We start from the raw sequence: 19,943 nt of genomic DNA, 5'->3' as shown, positions 1-19,943 counted from the left end.
GGGCGTTTAAAATCTTCCGGAGTCTTTCAATTTGAGAGAACCTGTTCATAAAAATTGATGTTTCATTCTGTATTTCAAGGAATTATATTACAAAATCTATCCTAAATTTTTTACCTATTATAATTTATGATTGATTATTAATGTAAAAAAATTTACACTACCAATGCATATAAATTATTTTCCACCACGCCGATTTCGTTTGGTACCCCATCCAAACATACTTTGTTTCTGTCACCATCTTAAAGTTTATTCTAAAACCATAGAATCCACAAGGTTCCTCCACACGCACGCACACAAGAAAGTTTCTACTATAAATAAACGAGAGATGTATTACAGTTGACCTCGACCGTTCACTTACTTTCCAATTACTATTATTCTATTACATAATAAAGAACAAACAATTAATGAATATGAAATTATATGTTCACCCTAAACAAAAATTACAGACAAGGAAGAAGAAACTAACTTCTTGCTCGTCAAATTGTCTTGAGTAGGATATAAAGAAAATCTAGGCACTGACTTCTTTTCTACTCTCATCCTGTACTTTAAGGCCATTGACGTCTTGTTCACTGATCGTATTTTGTTCCTCAACGCTGGGATTTCCCTCAGCTGGCTCTTCATTAGTGGGTTTCCCCTATTGCAGACAACAGATTCAAGTTATCAACCACAAAAAAAGTAATCATGCAAGTGTAATATTGATAAAACATTGAACCTTTTGGAATGGCTGTTAAAGCTAACCTTGTTTCGATCTCGCCATCCAAGTCCAAATGGACGAGAAAGCAAACTTATCCTCCTAGCAGGGATATCCGGCTCTTGATTGTTTCTCGATACCGGAGAATCTGACTGTGAAGATCTGTAAATCAAGAAGACATTAAGTCAAGCAGTTATGTTCATTTCCTTTCCACTAAAGTTTTGGCAGTTGGGGGAGGTTCAACCATTACAGTGGTGCTTCAAGAATCACCACCAGAAACCAAATGTTAACGATATGTATGTCAAAATCACAACAGATGTTCGTTACAAAAACTTTGAAAATAAAAATATTAAATTGAAAACCCTACCGGAAAAAAAAATTGTAGGTGCACACATGCTGTAAAGACTACAGGGATATTTCAAAAACTTATATACCGTGGAGATTGTAGCACTTTAACTTGGCCAGATTGGTACTGCAATGTAGCCTCCAGCATAGATTCTGCCATAACTGCCCTCTTCTCCATTTCAGCAAGTGCAGCAGTTGCTTCTTCATACTTTTCCTGCCAATATAATATGTATGATTGTAAGATATTGCAATAGAAAAATTCACCATTGTACCAGTCGAAATATAATATAGCAGTATAAAAAGGCATTGACATGGACTTGACATATGGATAAGCAATTAAGCATAGAGATTTTTTTTGGGGGATAGGCAAAGAGATTTATAAATACTTTAATATTATTGCATTGAAAATAGGCACAAGACGAGGCAACTTTGCTGAAATCAAAGAATGCTAATTAGACTGTTGAGCATAGTGCAATCACCACAATCCCCCCACCCCTAAAATAACTGTGAAACAAACATAATCTATCATTATCCGGGGCTAAATTCTAAATGGCATTCAAGTATAGCCTACGACAGAATAATGAATAATCATGTCTAAGATGCTACAAAATATATCAGCCACTATAATACAATGATGCCCAAATCAGGATCACCTTTCTGAAAAACAACGATGCTTTTTTAACATGATTATCTTGTATATGTGACAGATATTAACCAACATACAAGAGCAATACAAGGTGAAAAAAAGGAAAAAAGGTAACCTGAAGGACTTGCGCAGCATATCTTTGTGCGGCTGCATCTTGCTCAGCAAACCTACGAGCATCCTCAGTCACCTTTTGCTCTTGCTCCACCCGCATCAAGACCTATCAGCAACAAAAACTCACATCACACAAGAGAAAACATATGTTAACCCGAGAATGAATACAAACAGACAAAATGAGACCTGAAGCATAGCAGTTTCTTGTTCTTGTTTATCAGCAAGTGCCTGTCGAAGCTGAGCAACCTCTTCATCTAGTTGCTCTACCTGAAGATGATAAGAATTACGTGCTTTAACATCTCAAATAACAAATTAGAACCTAGTCTACAGGACATCTAATCTATAGCTGTTAGAGGCTTTTGATTCGCAATTCGAATCACATGATTCCATACGCGCAATTCTATATCACGAAATGATTTGTAGATGACTTTGAATTGTGTGATATATAGATGAATCTGTAATTCTATATCAACGATATGAATCACACCATTCAGAAGATTGTAGAGAAGACATGATGATGATGGCACTCTGCTGTAAATATATATGATGCACATTGGAAGCTGTAAATTTGAAAACCTTCCGAGTCAGGTGGACGAATTTTCACTGGTTTTACTACTTAGTGCTGAGTTAACCGGTTCTCACTGGATTAAATACATAAATGATCCAAAAACTTGACTGGCCATACTACTGGTTTCCGGTGGTTTGACCAGCCGAGCTGGGCTGGTTTAAATAACACTTCCTATTCTCATCTAATTAACTTTCACATAAATACTACTTCAATTATATAAACATCATAGAACTTCCTGTCTGTGTATCATGGACCTGAATCTGCATCCTGGAATATTCAAGTAGTACTTTGAAAGCAGAGAGTATCCCAGAAAAGGAATTTGCCAAAAAAAAAATGGATGTAGAAGTAAAATACAAGTATCCGTATCCCATACAAATGTGTGATAAGAACTTTCAGAGAAGTGGAGAACCATGTGCGCTCATGACTTACCTTGGCACTCAGTTGCCGCCTATTATCCTGCTTGACCATTTCCATTAATGCTGTTTCCAGCTCCTCCGCTCTGATAAAAAGAGGAAATTGAAAGGAATAAATGCTATGTGCAAAAAAGTGAATCTCTCAATTTTCAGGGGAAACTTCTCTCTCCACTTACATACATACACACATTATACAATGTCATGTAATTTAAGGTTAAAAAAGAAAAAAAAAACAAAAGGAGAATAATTCGAAATACTCTGAAGTTACAAATTTAAACTTCTCATAGACAGAAGTACTCAAGTCTATAATTATATATCATAACCAATGCTTTATGGAACTGGGCATATGATTAAGGTTTTAGAGTAGGTTAGGGGGAAAAGAAAAGAAGTTGCACGACTGCAAGAGAAGTCAGATTTTTAAGTACCTAAGAATGGCTGATCTTTTCTCCTCTAGTAGTCTACAAAGTTCAACCTTCAAACAGACAACCTGCATGGAGTTCACAACGTAAGAACAATGCCATTTTGTAATTAGTTGCTCAGCTTAGATTTACAAAAAATGAGATATGGTGATAATTAAATAACTCAAGTGGGTCTTATAAAGTAAAACAAAATCAACAACCATATCAAAACATAGCTTTAACAATGTTGTACCAAAACTCTGCTCAACTCTGATAAAATGTGCATGCATTGAATTAGTAATATATACCAAAAACATAATTGAAATGGAAAATCTGCAAATGTTATGAAGGTAAATTGAGCCTAAGGACCAATTCAGGACAATAGTCCTCAATAACCTGTCAACCACACGTGAATTAAATTAATCATGTTGAGGTTAAGGGTTCATTTTAAGATAAATGCAATCTGTTGAAAATGAGGATAAAATAATATACATTTATTATTAGTAGGAAAGTAGGATTTATAGGAAAGTAGAATCTGATTTTGAGGAAACAAAATATCCTGTGTCATTATTGTCATTATTAGTATTTATTATAATGACATCTATATAATACAACATTCATGGTGTTCTTAAACACACAGTTTTCATTCAATTTTCCTCTGTTTCCTCCTATTTTAACACAATCATTAGTGAGTAGCCAAAACTAATTATGACTTTATAAAACATGGATTTTTTTAACTTCAGTCTTAGTAATTTGAGAATGTTATATATGTGAAAAGATAGCAATAAAATGCACCATCAACTATATCACAATCAAATAAAAAGTGAGAAGGGCCAAAAGGAAAGACAAAATTGACCTGCTCTTGAAGATCTGGAACAGCATCTATCTCACCCTCTCCAGTCAGACTAATCAGAATTTCATCTGCATTAGTGGAACCAGATTCTGTACGAGATAAATTGCCAAGCACTTGCATATCAGCTAGCTTTGATGCTAGTCCCTGAGAATCCTTCCAAGCTTTAAGCCCTTTTGATCTTTCTTCAATGGAAGCTATTACAGCTGGCCGATGTTTATTCCTCAACTGCTGCAAACGAGTTTCATTTATATTTTGGTAACCCATGCAAGCTGTCAGTACAAGCTGACTGCTATCAAATGTGGAGCCAGCCAACGACTGAAGTAAAGTAACTGCATCTCCAGCATCCTTTGTTGTTACCAACGCAGGACCTACAAGACATGATGAAATTAAGTTCTGTGAGCATATGCATGGCTTAAGCATTGCTAGTTTACTTTTTCCATTAAACATTTTCAGCCAGTACCATATAGCTCCATTAAAGCAACTGCAGTTCTAAAGAGCATGACTCGGTTTCCTTCAAAAAGAAGCACATCCCACACTCGAAGAACTGAAGTCCAAATAATTACAATAGATCAGAAGGAAGCTCGAACAATAGTGTACAAATGCTCATTTGACATTGGCAACTTTGTGAAGCAATACTAAGCTACGCTACTCAATAGATAGAACATAAAACCTGACCACTTTCCCAAGGAAGCATGTTCACAAAAATGGACAGGAACCATGGTCCAGTAACCCATGCCACCTGCACTCCCAGATAATCCAGATGATTGGCTGCAAAATAAGTATACACAATTAAATAACAAATAAGAAATGGAATGCTAGAAACAAAATTCACTTTGTGAGTTCAAAGACAAAAATGAATTAAAATAGTTTACAAACCCAATTTGGGAAACCTCTCCCTCACCAACTCCTCAAAAACAAGTTGATCCACCTGATAAAATGATAATATATTTGAATGAATATATGTCAAAATGTAAAAGTTATTCATGCACATTTAATTTAATTGATAATATGAAGTAAAGAAACCATACCTGAGACTCTATCATTTCCTCTGAATAATAGCCATCAAAATAATCATCTAAAATGCCCATTAAGGTCCTGGGAAAAACCATAGTTAGTGATGGAATATCAAATTAGTTCAAATTTAAAATGTAAAAGCTGCTGAAGATGCTGCATAAGCATAAAGCAATCAGTCAGGCATTCCTTCAGGGAAACAATGTTAATCAAACACAGCAGCAGTTATAACGATGATGCTCTATCCATAATTTACTTTGAAAAGTGCATATACTCTAGAAATAATACTCAAGCAGTTATCTAAGGACATACCAAAAGGCATTTTCTTCAGGCATCAAAAGTAGCAATAAGCCAGCAAAAAAATTCATGGCCTGCAATATAAATTATTTCAACAAGCTAAATCAGTGGGTTGTAGATTTCATGAACATACATGATATGTCCATGTGAGAGGGCATATGATAAATGACAAACTTAAATTAATTAATTATCCATGTTATATGACAGATCACTACTCTTCGTATCAATACCATGATTAGAAAAAAAGGACAGATCACTACTATTTATGAATCATACACATCACACATATGAAAGTTGCCACAAGGCATTAGGGCCCTATGCACCTTCAGTCGGTCATGCAACCTCAAAAACAGCTCTTGCCTGATTGAGGTTTGTCACAAAGTAGTTCCCAATTCATCTAATCAATTTACAATTTCAACAAAATGCTTGAGTGAGAGGATGCACATATATGAACCATTCCTATTGTGCTTGGAACACATTTCAAGCTCAAAGATCTTTCACAATAGGTTTGTAGTTTGTGTTATGGATATCAAATACACTGTTTCTATACCACAGTGACACAGATCATCTTCAACTCATTATACTATCAAGCACAAACCTGGAGAAACATTGCTCCAAAGTCCAAAACTACCTTAACAAAGATCAATAATATATTTTGTGGAAGTAAAATAGTGCAAGGTTAATGACTAGCCAAAAGTTTCATTTTCTAGAATTCATATATATAAATATAAATATTTTACATCAGATATTAGTAAAGGGTAAGTAGGTGGGAAATTTAGCTTTGCAAGATTTTTAAAATTTGTCATATCAATTGCCATTGGATTCCTTGACTCATCATTTAAAAGTGATGAAATTCAAGTCCCCAATTTTTATTTTGGAAGGAAAAAAAACTAGTACAAATAAGGCAACATAAATGTCTGTAGTTGTTGATTCGTTGCACTGTGGTATCTCATTAACTAACAAGTTCAGTATGAACCAAGTCCTTTAAGTCTAGTCAGATGTATAGATGTTTCATTTCATATAAATATAAACACCTCATTTAGATTGACTGAAAAATAATGGAAAAAACAGCTTTTATAATAAAAAAAATGGGAAAAATAGAACATGTAACTCTTTAAAGAAGCAAGGACCTGGCAGTAACCAACTGAGGGGTTATGTCGAGCATATGCAGTAAGTAATCGTCTCAAAGCATTTCTACCATCCTCGTCCAGAGCAGGATGACCAGGAAATGTTCGAGGCAGATCCTGCGCAAACAAGCAATGATAATGGACTACTAAGAAGAAACTTGTTTAAAGAGTCATACCAATAATATCACAGTATTAAGAACAATAAGGGTGAAATATCAAAAGCATATACCTTCTCAATCTGTCCTTTGACTCCTTTCCATTTTTCTGGCATACATCCAAAATCTGCACCTGTTTTCCCATTACTGTCAGTTGACTCCATGCTTTGCTGATCAGTTTTAATTTCAGAATCATTTTCTGAGGCTAGCAGATCCTGATAATACTTCTCCACCCGCCTTGCTTTTACACCAACAAAAGCTTGCCAAAGCTGAAACACAATAACAAAAAAGATGGTAACTCACCAAACAATAAATAAATTTCACAACAAATGCAAATCTCATGTATATAGTGCATACCTCTCCCCTCAATGCCATTGGTACTCCACCACGAACCAGAACTTCCAACTCTTCTTTCCAAGGAAATGAAGCCTCTGGTGGTGCAGCATCAGCAGTAATACCATTTGCTGAGGCATTTGTGCCATCAACAACAGGCATATCCGGACTAGGATCTGACCTCTCAACATCATAGAACTCCTCCTCTGAGTCTTCCTCAAATGCTGCTCCTTTTGGTGATTTCACATCATCAGAATGTGATGGTGATTTTGCAGCTTCAATAATCTGTTCATCTTTTACTGACCCAGTTTTCTTCTTTACACGAACACTCATCATATCCTCAATAGTTCGAAGAGATGATCTTATATCTGTCCATAACTGGACTCTGTGAACTTTTGTCTCCTCAGCTGGTGGCACCTCCTCCTTTTGACTACCATTTTCTGCTGCACTGTCAGAACCACCAGGCACCTGGTTGCTTGCTTCATGTCCATCAACACCCTTCTCCGAGCTAGTATCAGCTTCTTGCCCTGCAGCTTCATCACCCAAAACCTTCTCACCCTCCCCCACAACTAATCCGTCTGTGGCCAATTCAGAAGACTCAGCCTGTCTATCAAGAAATGAGTTCCACCTATCTGACCTTTCCTCCTCTTCCTCCTGAAATAGCAATAAAAGCTTGTTACACTTAGAACAACACCATCGATACGAAATTAAGTGCTTCTAGCTTTGGCTTTTGAGGATGAAAACAAAAACAATTTCCACCAACAAGTAGTACAATCTCGTAAGATTCTTCAATTTAGCAGGAAGTGAATTTTCTTTCACATCACTCTCCTAATCCTTCCAGAAAAAACTTAAAAAGTGGCAAGGCTGGAATCATAAACCCAAAGCATGACAAGACGGACCTTGTAAATGTTAGCATATTCACGGTATCTTTGCAGGTGCTGAGGCCGCACAGTAAACCCATAGGCATCCCTGTTCACACCAAACACGCATTAATTTCCAAAAATAAAAAACAGAATCCAACAATAAAAAGATAAAAAAAAAATCAACAGAGACTCAAAATAATTAACTGCACACAAACAAGTAGTACGAAACGAAACAACGAATTAAAGCAAAACGCAACTAAAATCGCCCATCGTCGCCCCCAAAGCTAAAACGACGACACATTCCGCACAAAACGCAATTCGCACAGCACTCGGCATTGATTGCCTCAGCGCAGCGCAGATTCTGAATTATCACTATTCACTACTCACTACTACTAAGTAACAAAAATTAAAATGAAGAAAGAAAAACTTGCAATCGGCGTCAACTGAAACTCAACGGACAGAGAGCGATCTTCAAAATCCACTAATTCAACGGCAAGTCGCATAGTAGTCCAAGTGAAATTCAGACCAAAACATAAAGCAAATGAAAGAGGAAAATGAAGTGTTGATAGACGGATCTAACATAAAAGCGAGAGGGAAGGAAGGAAATACGAGAGGAAGGAGGTGAATAACGAATAATATACCTCTTGTGTTCGAAGGTGATGAGAGGATTTACGGTTTTGTTAGACTTCATTTTGGGATTGGATCGGCGAAACTAGATCTTCTTCGCCTCGAAATTGTGCAACCGAATGCGTATATTTGCAGTTATAGAGTGTTTGCAAGCTAGTGCCAGTGAGTAAGGTAAGCTACAAAAACAGAGAGAGAGAGAGATTCACATGCACACTGATGGGCGTGAGGAGAGCGAAAATGGCGTCACGTTATTATTACATGTGCTGCGTGAAATGCTCACTCACACTCTCACAAACAGAAGCAATCAAAAGCTAAAAGGTGGTTTGGTTTGGTTCGCTTCGCTTCCTCAATTTTCACTTTTCTTTCTTCCGCGGCTGACCTGACCAATACAATCAACGTGCTGTTTCAGATTTTGACCCGGCTCAACTCCACGCTAATGATAATCAATTAATCATTAATCAACTTGCTCTTGTAAATAACCTTATAGTAATAATAATAATCCTCTACTATTTTCATTTATTTATGCTTTTTTACCCTTAAGTTTAAAATGTGGTGCGGTTCGGGTGGACCGCCATGCCCTAATTTCAACACCGACACCAAACCATACGCCATCATCGTATTATATTTTCAAAATACTATTTGGTTAATGCTTATATAATGGCAAATAGATATTTTTAAGCCGTCCTTGTTTGACCTTTTTCGTATAAAAATGCACGATTTCGCTTAAATGAATCGTTTTGTGTCCTATATATTCTACGTGTGAAGAGAGAAAAATGATTTTTTTTTATATATAAATCTATACAAATTTTATACAAAAAATAGAAAAAAAGTAAGATAAATAATATAAAATTCAGTTAAAATATATTGATAATCTAATTTTTGTGTTGGTATTATTTAATTATAAATTATATTACGTTATGCATGATAAAATTGTTAATTTTTAGATGAAAATGATCATTTGTAGTTTAATTGATTTCTATATTCTTTTCTTCGGAATTTACCAAAATTTTGGATCACATTATAACACTTTTAGGATAAACATGGATATGGATTAGGGCAGTTAACATGAAAATCAACAACTTATAACCTTTTTTATTCTAAATGTTCAATCATATTTATAATTATCTATTTACTTACTATAAAGATGAGAAAATTATATCGAAAGATGTTTTTTTTTTTGGTGGTTTAGCCATCAGTTTTCTAAACATAGATGATAGATGCTTATTAAAAGCTTTTTTATTTTAAAAATTTGCAGTCTGTCACAAAAAAAAAGTAAAGGATGACGGAGTTATATGACCTACAAAATGGTTCTTCATTTAGAGTTCTATTATTTGTTAATTCTCTCAAATGGCACTGCAGAAGATTATTTTCTTTTTTAAGAATAAAAAAGAATCAATGAGCGTACTATTGTACCGTACAAATATTCATTCCCTAATCCCTCGTCTCTTGAGGCTATTGAATGCCAAAAAAATCATTCTCTAATCCCTCGTCCCTTGAGGCTATTGAATGCCAAAAACTATTAACATGATCACAGTATAAGATAAAAAGTAGCCATCCGAATATAATAACACCGTTCTAATCTAAAGTACAATACTTATTTAATTGTCTAATAAATTTTCAAAAAATACCATTATTTGACAATATTATTTCATATACTACTAAAAAACTTATAAATCAGATGAAAATTTATAAATTAAAAATTGAGAAGTGGAAGCTTATAAACTAATTGTTTGAATTGAAGTAAAACTATTTTGTGAAATTAAATATTAACCTAATTGATGTTGAAAAATTAATATAATATAACAAGATAATTCTCATTTTGTTTTTAATGGGCTGTAAATTATTGATTAAATTTTTATAATTAAGTAATTCTAACATTTCATTACCAATATGTAAACAAATTTACTTCATTTATTCTTTAACATAATTAATACCAAATAATATTTAAATAGTAATTACTGAAATAATATTTGTGTGATTTTAATTTTGAAAATTACTTTCAACAATACAAGTATTGTTAATAATATTTTAGAATCAATGCATGTATTTGAAAAACATAAACATTTAACATAATTCAATATATTCTTTTGTTTATACTTGTTACAGTAATTTATTATTAAAAATGAATTTGGATTTTCAATTTTTAAATATTTATTAAAAAAGATTAAAACAATATTTTGCCAACCTATATTCATCCAAAGTTTTTAATTGTTCAATTAATACAATGTCAATATAATAGTAACAAATTAAATGATATATTATATTATCATGATATTTATTGTTTAATAATTCAAATTAATGACATATGATTCTTAAGAAATATATGAAAATTTGAGGGCTAACAAAACTTAGGGCACAAGGCAGCAACCTCAACGACCTTGTAGTTGTCACAATCTTAAGTTAATAATATAAAATGATATTGAATTATTTGGTTATAACTTTATCTCTGTCTCTCTCTCTACATGTGTGTGTAAATTTATTTCTACTAACTTTTTTTACAATATTTTTTTAATAAATTATCATTTTAAAAATTAGGACAATGATTTTTAATTTTATTATAGAAAATGGTGAAGATTTTATGATTTTACTTAATCATCTTCAAGTGGGCTACTAGTTTTGAAAATAATTAACGATTGCAATTAGTTTGTGATGTATTTTCTTCTTTTTTTTATCAAAAAGTTATAATTTAATGGTTTAAATATGATTTTTGTTCTTATAATATATATATATATATATATATATATATATATATATATATATATATATATATATATTAGGATAAATAATATCAATTTGTATAAAATATTGTGTCAAGCAGAACGCTACTCATTTAAGTCAAGAAGTTGCGTCAAAACTATACTTCTTATAAAAAAATATGACATTGGATCAAGTTGAAATAAAGTGCAAATATAACTTGAGCTCTTATTCAAATGCCTCAGATTTAATTTCTTAAACCTTAATCCATCAAAAATTTCTTTGGGGTTGACTGAGTTAATGAGACGGGATAAATCATAAATACTTATAATCAAATCAACTTATAAGTTGTTAGACTGCCTTATCAAATACACTTGTATATTTCTAAAAAAAGATTGGAAAATATTGGAAAGAGGGTGCCATCCTAACTAAATTGAATGATCCACCCTTAGCTATTTTTAATATTGGGTTAAGGATGTTTTGGATATTATATAATTTTATTTAAATAAATTTCTTTGTAAATACTTATGGAAGATAAAATAAAAATAATATGAATAAAAAATCATAACTTAAAATTAATATATGTATCTTAGTTATTTAAGAGATTATATGAAAATACTTTGTAAAAATTAAAGGTATGAATTATTTTAATTTATAGGATAAATTGAATTTATTATATTTTTCTCTGTGTTTATGAAAAAAATATCCAAAAAAATCTTATTATTTAGTCATGTACACGTGTTTTTATTTAGTTATGGGATGGGATATATAGACTCAATATAAATCATACCATGCAATTAGTTTTGACTTGTTAGGTTTTATTTCTGTGTTTGTTTTTATCATAAATATATTTTTTTTATATCTAAAACTTTAGGTGAGTTAATTTCATCATAAAAGTTATCAAAGTCGGAACAAGTCTTATAGAAGTATTTATAAATTATTTATCAATAAAATACTCATTAAAAATTGAACCACATTCTTTTTAGATATGAATTATTTATTATTAATTGAATCAACCTTGATTAGTTTATCATAAATATTTTTTAACAAAAAGGCTTGAATTTTTAAATACTTTTTTTAACAAGAAATATTACTTTTTTTTTTCAAAAATTCCGAGCCCCGTTCGTGTTTTTATAACAAAAAAAAAATTGTAAATGTTAACATGTTTAAATGAATACAAACCTTTCTAATATTTTTCTCATTCGTCTACGTTTTTTTTATAAATATTTTGAAAGTCTATTGTTTTAAAATACTTACTCTATCTATTAAGGAAGGTATTCTATTAGATATGGTTTTTTGTTTTAAAGTTTGTCTGATATTTTAAACATATTTTTAATTAAAACATTCTAAATAAAGCTATATTTCTCAATTTATCATTTTAATTACCCCTGCATGCCCGTCGGCACGTCACTAGTCATGCCGTGATGATCTCTCTAATGCACGATGTTCGCAATATAATGCCATCATGTAGGAGCGTAGACGACTTAGCTTTTCCTCCACCACACATTACTTATATATATATATTTTGCACCTCATGTATATTTTTATAAGAAGTATTTAGAAATTTGATAAAAACTTAGTAACAGCAATATTAATCATAATATATATAATGATTTTTAGACAAATGACAAGCATAAAGATGAATTTATTAAAGATTTAATAAAGATATTAAATAAATAATAATAATAATAATCATAGCAATAATTAAAATCCAAAACATTATTATTGTTATAACTCACATCTTGTTTTAGTTAAAAATTTGAGTATATGAGCAAATTAAGAAAATAATTAAAATAATACTTGAAAAAACTCATTCAAAGTAGCAAATATATAACCAATGTTTTAATATAAATAAACTAATACCATTACTTAAATTTCTCCTAACCATTTTTAAAATTATATAAACTACCTGCATATATTATTTAAAAGGCTAAAATTATTATGTTAATAGTACCATATAATTTTATAGAAATAGAAAACTCAAATAAGGATGAAAAAACGACACAAGTAAAAGAAAAAAGCAATATTTTTACTATAATCGAAGCTTGAAATATATATAAAATGTAGTGATTCACTATAAATGTTAGTGTGTAAGCTACCTTAACCATGACTATTCACCAATAATTTCATTATAAATTTTTCATTTTCCTTAATACCAAATTTATAAATCTTCTTCATCAGAAGATAAAATTAAAGTTCCACTCGATATCAATTCTAACATAAAAGACTAACTTCCATGTATATGATAATATAATTAACACTCATAACGTGAAATCAATTTCATATACAAAGAGTTAATAACATTACAATATCTTTTTTTTGTTATATACAGACCATAGTTATTATTCACCGAACAGTGGCGAAACAAGGACCTGTAGCTAGTGAGGCCAATTTAGTTTTACAAATATAAATATTATTATCATCCGGGTTTTAAATTGTGGTTGCAATTGTAATCATAATCGTGATTTTGGCATAACTATTAACATTGTGAGAAATTGCAAGAAAATGTGATTAACATGACTGTAATTATGATTGTAGACTAGAATTTAAAATCATGATTATCATATATTTGAAAATAAAACATGAGATGAAATACAATGCGCGATTGATTAAAGTGTAAAAGTACTTGCGAGCTAAAAAAGAAATAGAACTAGTCAATAAAAACAAATTTTGACAACGAAGAAAAATGACGGGCAACATGTTCAAATTATAAAATTAGATGAGATAAAAAGATAATAACACAGAGTCAGGATGCATTTACACTGTCTGAAAAATTGAGAGTAACAAGATCAAATTATAAAAATAAAGAGTAAAAAGATAAAAATGATATATTAATCTTTTGAAGTCTACATACAACATAAGTCACGTGAATGATAATTATATTCGAGTTAAATATAATTATTTTTTAATAAAGTTATGTATCTGAATATGTAACATAATTGGATACTAAAAATTCAAATTTAAGATTCTTTAGTAAATTAGAAGAACTCACATCAATTAATGTACATGTTATGCTTTACAGTAGATACTAATGTTAATTTTAAATTTTATGATATGATTTATTTAGCTTGGTCCCTTGCTATGAAGGATATTTATCTTAATTGGTTGAATAAAAGTTGTCTGACGGTTGGGACCAAACAGTAAGAAGGAAGCGGTTGCTGAATTGTGATCCAAGAAAGAAGAAAGTGGGGATTCCCATCTTATTGTTTGGGAAGGCCTTGGTTAAATCATGTTAATGTATGATTATTGTGGTCATTTATGTGTGAAAGGAGAATTCATATTTGGGGTCTCCTACTTTTGTTGCTTTCTGACTTGATGACCTACTATTATTACGTATAGCTCTGGAGGTCGAAGCTGTAATGGTCTAATTATGTCCATCGTTTTGTTTTCAATTTGTGTGAAGTAGTTGTGAATTCTTTGGCATGTTGTTAGTATATATAATTAAACACAAACCATGGAAACATATTTGACCAAGATTTATATGGTAAATCAACCATACCTTGTCGGTCTTAGCAGAGGATTCCGGTGAGATTCCTTGTGCAAGTCATGGAAAACCCTAATCTCCCATCCCCAATTCGCCAAGGAGCACCCCAGCACCAACTACAACATTCTGTTCCTGCAATGTCATGTTGTGGAACCCTTCCATCAGAAAGATTGCCCCTCGGTGTTGGACCTGCTAGGGATATTACTTCCTATGGTTTTGGCTATGACCTACCTCAATCACAAGTACAAGTTGCTACTTGCTTGTGTGTGTCAAAGGTATTCATCAAACTGTCACCAAAATATATACCTTTGGGCGGCGTGGAAAATTTGTGGCTTTACATCCTTTGCAATTTCTTTAGAGCTACGGAGCTTTCATCTTCCCGTGCCGCTTCCTCAAATTTGGGATTATTTTGTTTTATCTAATTTACCAGAATTTATTCTTTCCCATCTTCCATTACACGAAGTTCACAAGTAGGTTCCAAGGCGATTTAAATACTTGTGTAACTCATGGTGGGAATTTAGTTTTTGAACTCATGACAAATCAAAGTTGTTTCAATGTGCTAATAATTGCATTATGACAATGGAGATGTATCCAATTTTCTCAAATAAATTAGAAAAACATCACTCATCTGTTATTGTTAGACCCAGTGTCTCAAGTGTGACAACATCTTCTGCGGAATTAATAAAGAGGAGAGTACCAAACACGATACATAAAAAGAAGCTCGGTGGAAAAGGAAAAGAAAACAAGTGTGTGTGTGTGTGTGTGTGAGAGAGAGAGAGAGAGAGGATACTCTTTCTTAATTCTATTATCCCGGGGGAGGGGGAAGGGGAAGGGGAAATGTACATTTGGAATACAAATTTAAGAGAGGGATGGGTTCATTCCTGAACTAGGCATCTATAATACCAATACCATAACCACTATCACCACCTCCTTTGATCGAAACCAAGGGTACACGTGAATTGGCATGAGACAAAAAATTTGAATCAAGATACAAAACTATAACCGTGATGTCATCATGGAAATGTCTCCTCACCCCTCGGTCAATCTTTCTCAAGTCTGAGTATCTCATTTCTCTTTTCTTTGCAGCTTCACAAAGTGCAGTTTTCACAAGTTTCTTCGCGGCTCCCTGTGTCACAACCATGTGTTCAATAGAATTTTATACTAAAAATGGTTACCTAAATCAGCCATAGCTATTGACATGTTAAATAATTACAAATGTTTCATTCCAATTAATGTTAAAATCATTAATAAACATTATGACAGTTATATACATAGGAAAGTCAACTAAATTAGAATCCTACATTACGTGGACAGCTCTGGACAATGTCAACTGCTTCTTGATTGCTCATTTGCTCCCATAACCCATCTGATGCAAGTATAAGAAACTGATCTTGAGGACACAGTTTCTGTACTAGTATAGCTGGTTCAGCTTTAAGGATTGGCTGATCAAAGGGTTCTGAGAGTCGAAATTTTGCTAATAATGGTGCTTTATTAAACTCTGCCTTCTTTAGATAGGCATCACCAATGGATCTTGAAATCTACAATATAAATAAACAGCCTGATTAACACAACTCTTCAGTTCATCATCCTGCTATGGCATTAAATTTCCTTTATACAAAGAAGAACTTATAAAGCAATTAGATTCACAAGTAAATCACACTAGTTAATTCCAACAAAAGTTTCCTGGTAGCAGTCACATATATCACTAAAGTTCCTTTCTATGTATTTGCTGGCTATTATCTATTAACAAATTACAATAACATAAGGGAGGCTTAGTGCATGAGGCTCTCACCTAGGGGGGTCTGAAAAGGGTAGGTATACACAGCCTTACCTAGTGCCAAGGAAAAACCTACTTGGCCAAAAAGAACTCTAGAGCCATAAATCACCATACATCCATTCAAACTACAACATATTCATGAGTTCTCTACGTGGACCACAAAATAACCATAATTGGAAGCCTCAAATGAGGCTAGTGTATTAACAAGAAACAGAATAAGCCTATAACGAAAAATATGATTCAATTTGGAGGGTGGGAAGGTGAAAATATTGTTGACCAGGAAAAGGAATGGGGGAGTGAACGGTCACTTTAGTCCACTAACTTTTTCCATCGACCTCAAATTAGTCTTTCTACTTAAAAAAACCTCTCTTTAGGTCCTAAAAAAAATCAATCACACTAGTCCCTAAGTAAAGACTAGGGAGACTGACTTTTTGGTGATTTTTTCATGAGCCCAAGGTATTCTCCGGCCGAAAACCAAAGATCCCCTGAGGTATTAAGATTCATTTAAAAGGCTAACCTTTCTCAACAATTTTTTTTTTCTTACACAAAAGTGTGAGGATCAAACTCCTGATCACATACTTAAGAAACATGATTATCTGCCAACCATACTATATCGTGTTGGTTGACTTTTTGATGGTTTCAAGACAAACATGGTTAATTTTTTGACAATTCAAGGACTTGAGTGGGGGTTTTTCAAGTAGAGGGACTAAATTGAAGATGGTGAAACAGTTGTAAGAATAAATTGGATGTTCAATCAAGCAATGAGCCAATGATGCGGGATGGTGCAGAATTGCACAACACAAAATCAGCTAAACAGAGATAACCTCTTAATGCAAACCACTATGCACTGTATAAAATTAATCCCCAACCAACCACATCCATGAAGGCCAGTTTTATGAAAGCACAAAAGTACTAATAATCTGACAAACTGAATATCACTGAGACTTTCAACAAGATTGTGACTCATGTAACCAACGATGAATTGAATCAACGATTGTTCCTTGAATCTGATGCTCCAACTCAATTCAGGTTCCTAATCTTCTAAAATTGGATCCTAAGCTAGGCATATATCTGATGTCAAAACCTGCTACCATACCTTCTAAGAATTTAGGAAATGCAGATTTTTGTTTGGTTGCATTATGCAATTAGAGACACACGGAGAGTATAAATAAGCAATATAGGATAGTTAAGTAAAATTAGAAAAAGATCAATTGTTATCCAAGCAAAACATTGATGGGGGGGAAAGACTGCATGAATTGGAAAAGGAATAAAAGTTTGCAGAAGACATTAACACAGACCTTGAATGTGTGCGTGTATCTCATAAAAAAAAAGAATTTTGAGATGAAAAATTAAAAGTCACCTGAATCAGACCCTTCACGCGCCAGACCTGGTGCTTCATAACCACAATCTGAGGATCATTAGGATGCAATGAGTGCAACTCTTCTCTGACAGATGCATGGCTAGCATTGTGCTCCACGGATAGTTGAATAGCTTTAATCTCTTTCATAGCCTCATCCAGTCTACCTAATACTGCTCGAGAATCTCCTGCATTTGCAATATAGAGCTCCCCACTACATATTATGCCTATCAAACAGCAAGAACCAACTGATGCTATCGGCGGCTTGTGCAGCCACAGCTTCTCTACCAAAGAAAGAAATTCTTCTTCAGTTGCCAAGAATGCTTTATTGATAACATCAGCTGACATTCCATTATTTTCTGAAGTAAACTCTGCATTAAGATCAACCATTAAGTCAGTAAAACATATCAACCAGCTACAAAACTCTTGCTACATAGGAAGGTAAGAATGGTGTGAACTTTGGATGCAAAGGTGAAAAAAATGGTTTTTAAATGGTGAAGTGAAGACAAAAGAGGGGTTATTGGTAATTCACTCAATTTCTAAAGTTATTTCCAGAAATAGCAATTTGTGTTGCAGGATGAAGAAAGAAGAAAAACTTACTCTTGATGTTATTGAATAAACGGTCATTGACAAACCGGGCAGCTTCTGGACCTCCATGCCCATCATATATACCAACAAAAGTTCCTTGAGGATTTCCCTCAGTTAAGCTCAAGGGGCCGGATTCAAGTTGGCTTTGATCCTCTAACAAATTGTTTGCCTGAATAACTGCCATTGAGAATTCACCATTCGCATGTCTTCCTGAATCTTTATACCACAACAAACCATTAGCACGTCCACTTGCATCTCCATGCCTACTAGAAATTTCACCCTCAGATGGTCTCCAACAGGGCGACACAATTCGCCTAATTGTAGCTGATACCATCCCTTACATAGTCTCTCACACACAACTGACCAACAAATAATTCATCAAATAAAAGTCAATGACAATATGAAAAAGCCTAGTTTCCTATCTACACGATCTACGTAACTGAGCCCAAGTCACAAGCTCTAGGAATCAAATGCCTATTAAGAAATACTGACACCATAATATGTAAAAGTGGAAATCATCAAAGATGTTATTGCAGTGTTCAAAACCTGCAACAGGATTTGAGATCATAATCAATTCAGAGACCCCATCATTAACCATCTATCAAACAAATCCAGAATGGGGTTTCATCAATCACTATGAAATTGAACAATAACCAAGTGGCATAAACATTTATTGCCAGAACAGAAACAATCAATTGAAACATGGGGAGCTCTTAAAATTGCAAAGACAAGATTCTAAACTGATGAAGATGTGATCAATTTGTAGATCACAAGAATAAAGAAGACATACAAGGGTAAAAAACAATTTTTTTTATCGTACCTTAGATAGATATGTAGGGAAATTTGGTATTTTTTGATAATTCCTTGTACATTAAAAAGACCACTGACGATTTTAAGGATTGGATGAAAAGGAGTCAGAGAGTTGAGGATTTGATTGTTGATTTGGAAGGGAGACAAGGCTTTGGGGGGAATTGGTACAGTTTGTTTGTTTCTCCTTTCCTTATTCCATGATAGAAAAGGGGAATTAGAGAAGAAGAACAAAATGAGTCGGTTTGGTGGTGGAAGGAATTTCCAAAGGGCTTTTGGCTTTTGGGGTTGGTCGGCAGTTTTTGTTTTCTAAATTTTATTGGCTTGGTGGGGTTTAGACTTTGACCTTCAACTAACCACCATTTCAGGCAACTTTTCCTCATCTTTCCCTCTTCTTAATTTAGTATATTGCAACCTTTTCTTCAGACAATCTAACGAACCCAGCGCTTCCCCAAACCTCACTCTCTTTTACACTTTCTATTTTTGAAAATATCTTTGACTTGAACAAAAAGACCCAGTGGTCAAGAGTTGTTCCATGAAAAAATGTACCACACTATTTATAGAATATATTCAGTACTGCTTATAGCAAATATTTTACAATCGTTTTCTAAATATATTTAAGTTATGCGTTTGTTAAGTTATCTTATATTAAACTTTCTGACTTGTAAAAAAAAGTTCTCTTATATGATCAGAAACAGTTTGTATTTCTTGTACTGTATTCAATAAATTTTATGATGAATATTAAGTATATTTTGTATTGTTAATTATATGCATAATGGCGTTATTTAAATCTGTATA

The 19,943-nt window shown here is 33.0% G+C and overlaps 2 protein-coding genes across 3 annotated transcripts; both read right to left on the bottom strand.

Annotated features, from left to right (window-relative positions):
* Positions 1-330: 330 nt before the first annotated feature.
* Positions 331-8,937, bottom strand: LOC100809869 (TBC1 domain family member 10B). Its single transcript, XM_003556511.5, has 18 exons — positions 8,453-8,937; positions 7,848-7,917; positions 6,973-7,602; positions 6,690-6,884; positions 6,464-6,577; positions 5,349-5,407; positions 5,054-5,120; positions 4,902-4,953; positions 4,701-4,793; positions 4,486-4,569; positions 4,029-4,393; positions 3,200-3,261; positions 2,791-2,860; positions 1,980-2,060; positions 1,798-1,899; positions 1,126-1,250; positions 739-853; positions 331-634 (listed from the first exon to the last, which is right to left on the bottom strand). Exons 1-18 carry the CDS (start codon positions 8,500-8,502, stop codon positions 509-511), a joined length of 2,460 nt encoding a protein of 819 aa, XP_003556559.1. The 5' UTR covers positions 8,503-8,937; the 3' UTR covers positions 331-508.
* Positions 8,938-15,225: 6,288 nt separating this feature from the next.
* On the bottom strand, positions 15,226-19,648 carry LOC100807559 (probable protein phosphatase 2C 38). 2 transcript variants are annotated; one of them, XM_041013492.1, is made up of 5 exons: positions 19,159-19,648; positions 18,351-18,884; positions 17,754-18,121; positions 15,918-16,154; positions 15,226-15,742 (listed from the first exon to the last, which is right to left on the bottom strand). In XM_041013492.1, the coding sequence occupies exons 2-5, from the start codon at positions 18,670-18,672 to the stop codon at positions 15,503-15,505; spliced, it is 1,167 nt and encodes a 388-aa protein (XP_040869426.1). In that variant the 5' UTR covers positions 18,673-18,884; positions 19,159-19,648; the 3' UTR covers positions 15,226-15,502. The 2 variants fall into 2 exon arrangements, with proteins under 2 accessions (XP_040869426.1, XP_003555636.1); XM_003555588.5 differs by having other exon boundaries at positions 18,351-18,697; positions 19,159-19,647.
* Positions 19,649-19,943: the final 295 nt, after the last annotated feature.

Source organism: Glycine max, chromosome 20 (assembly GCF_000004515.6).
Source record: "Glycine max cultivar Williams 82 chromosome 20, Glycine_max_v4.0, whole genome shotgun sequence".
In the NCBI taxonomy this organism is placed as follows: Eukaryota; Viridiplantae; Streptophyta; class Magnoliopsida; order Fabales; family Fabaceae; genus Glycine; species Glycine max.
The sequence above is the reverse complement of the archived record's forward strand: the minus strand, read 5'-3'. Positions and strand labels throughout refer to the sequence as shown.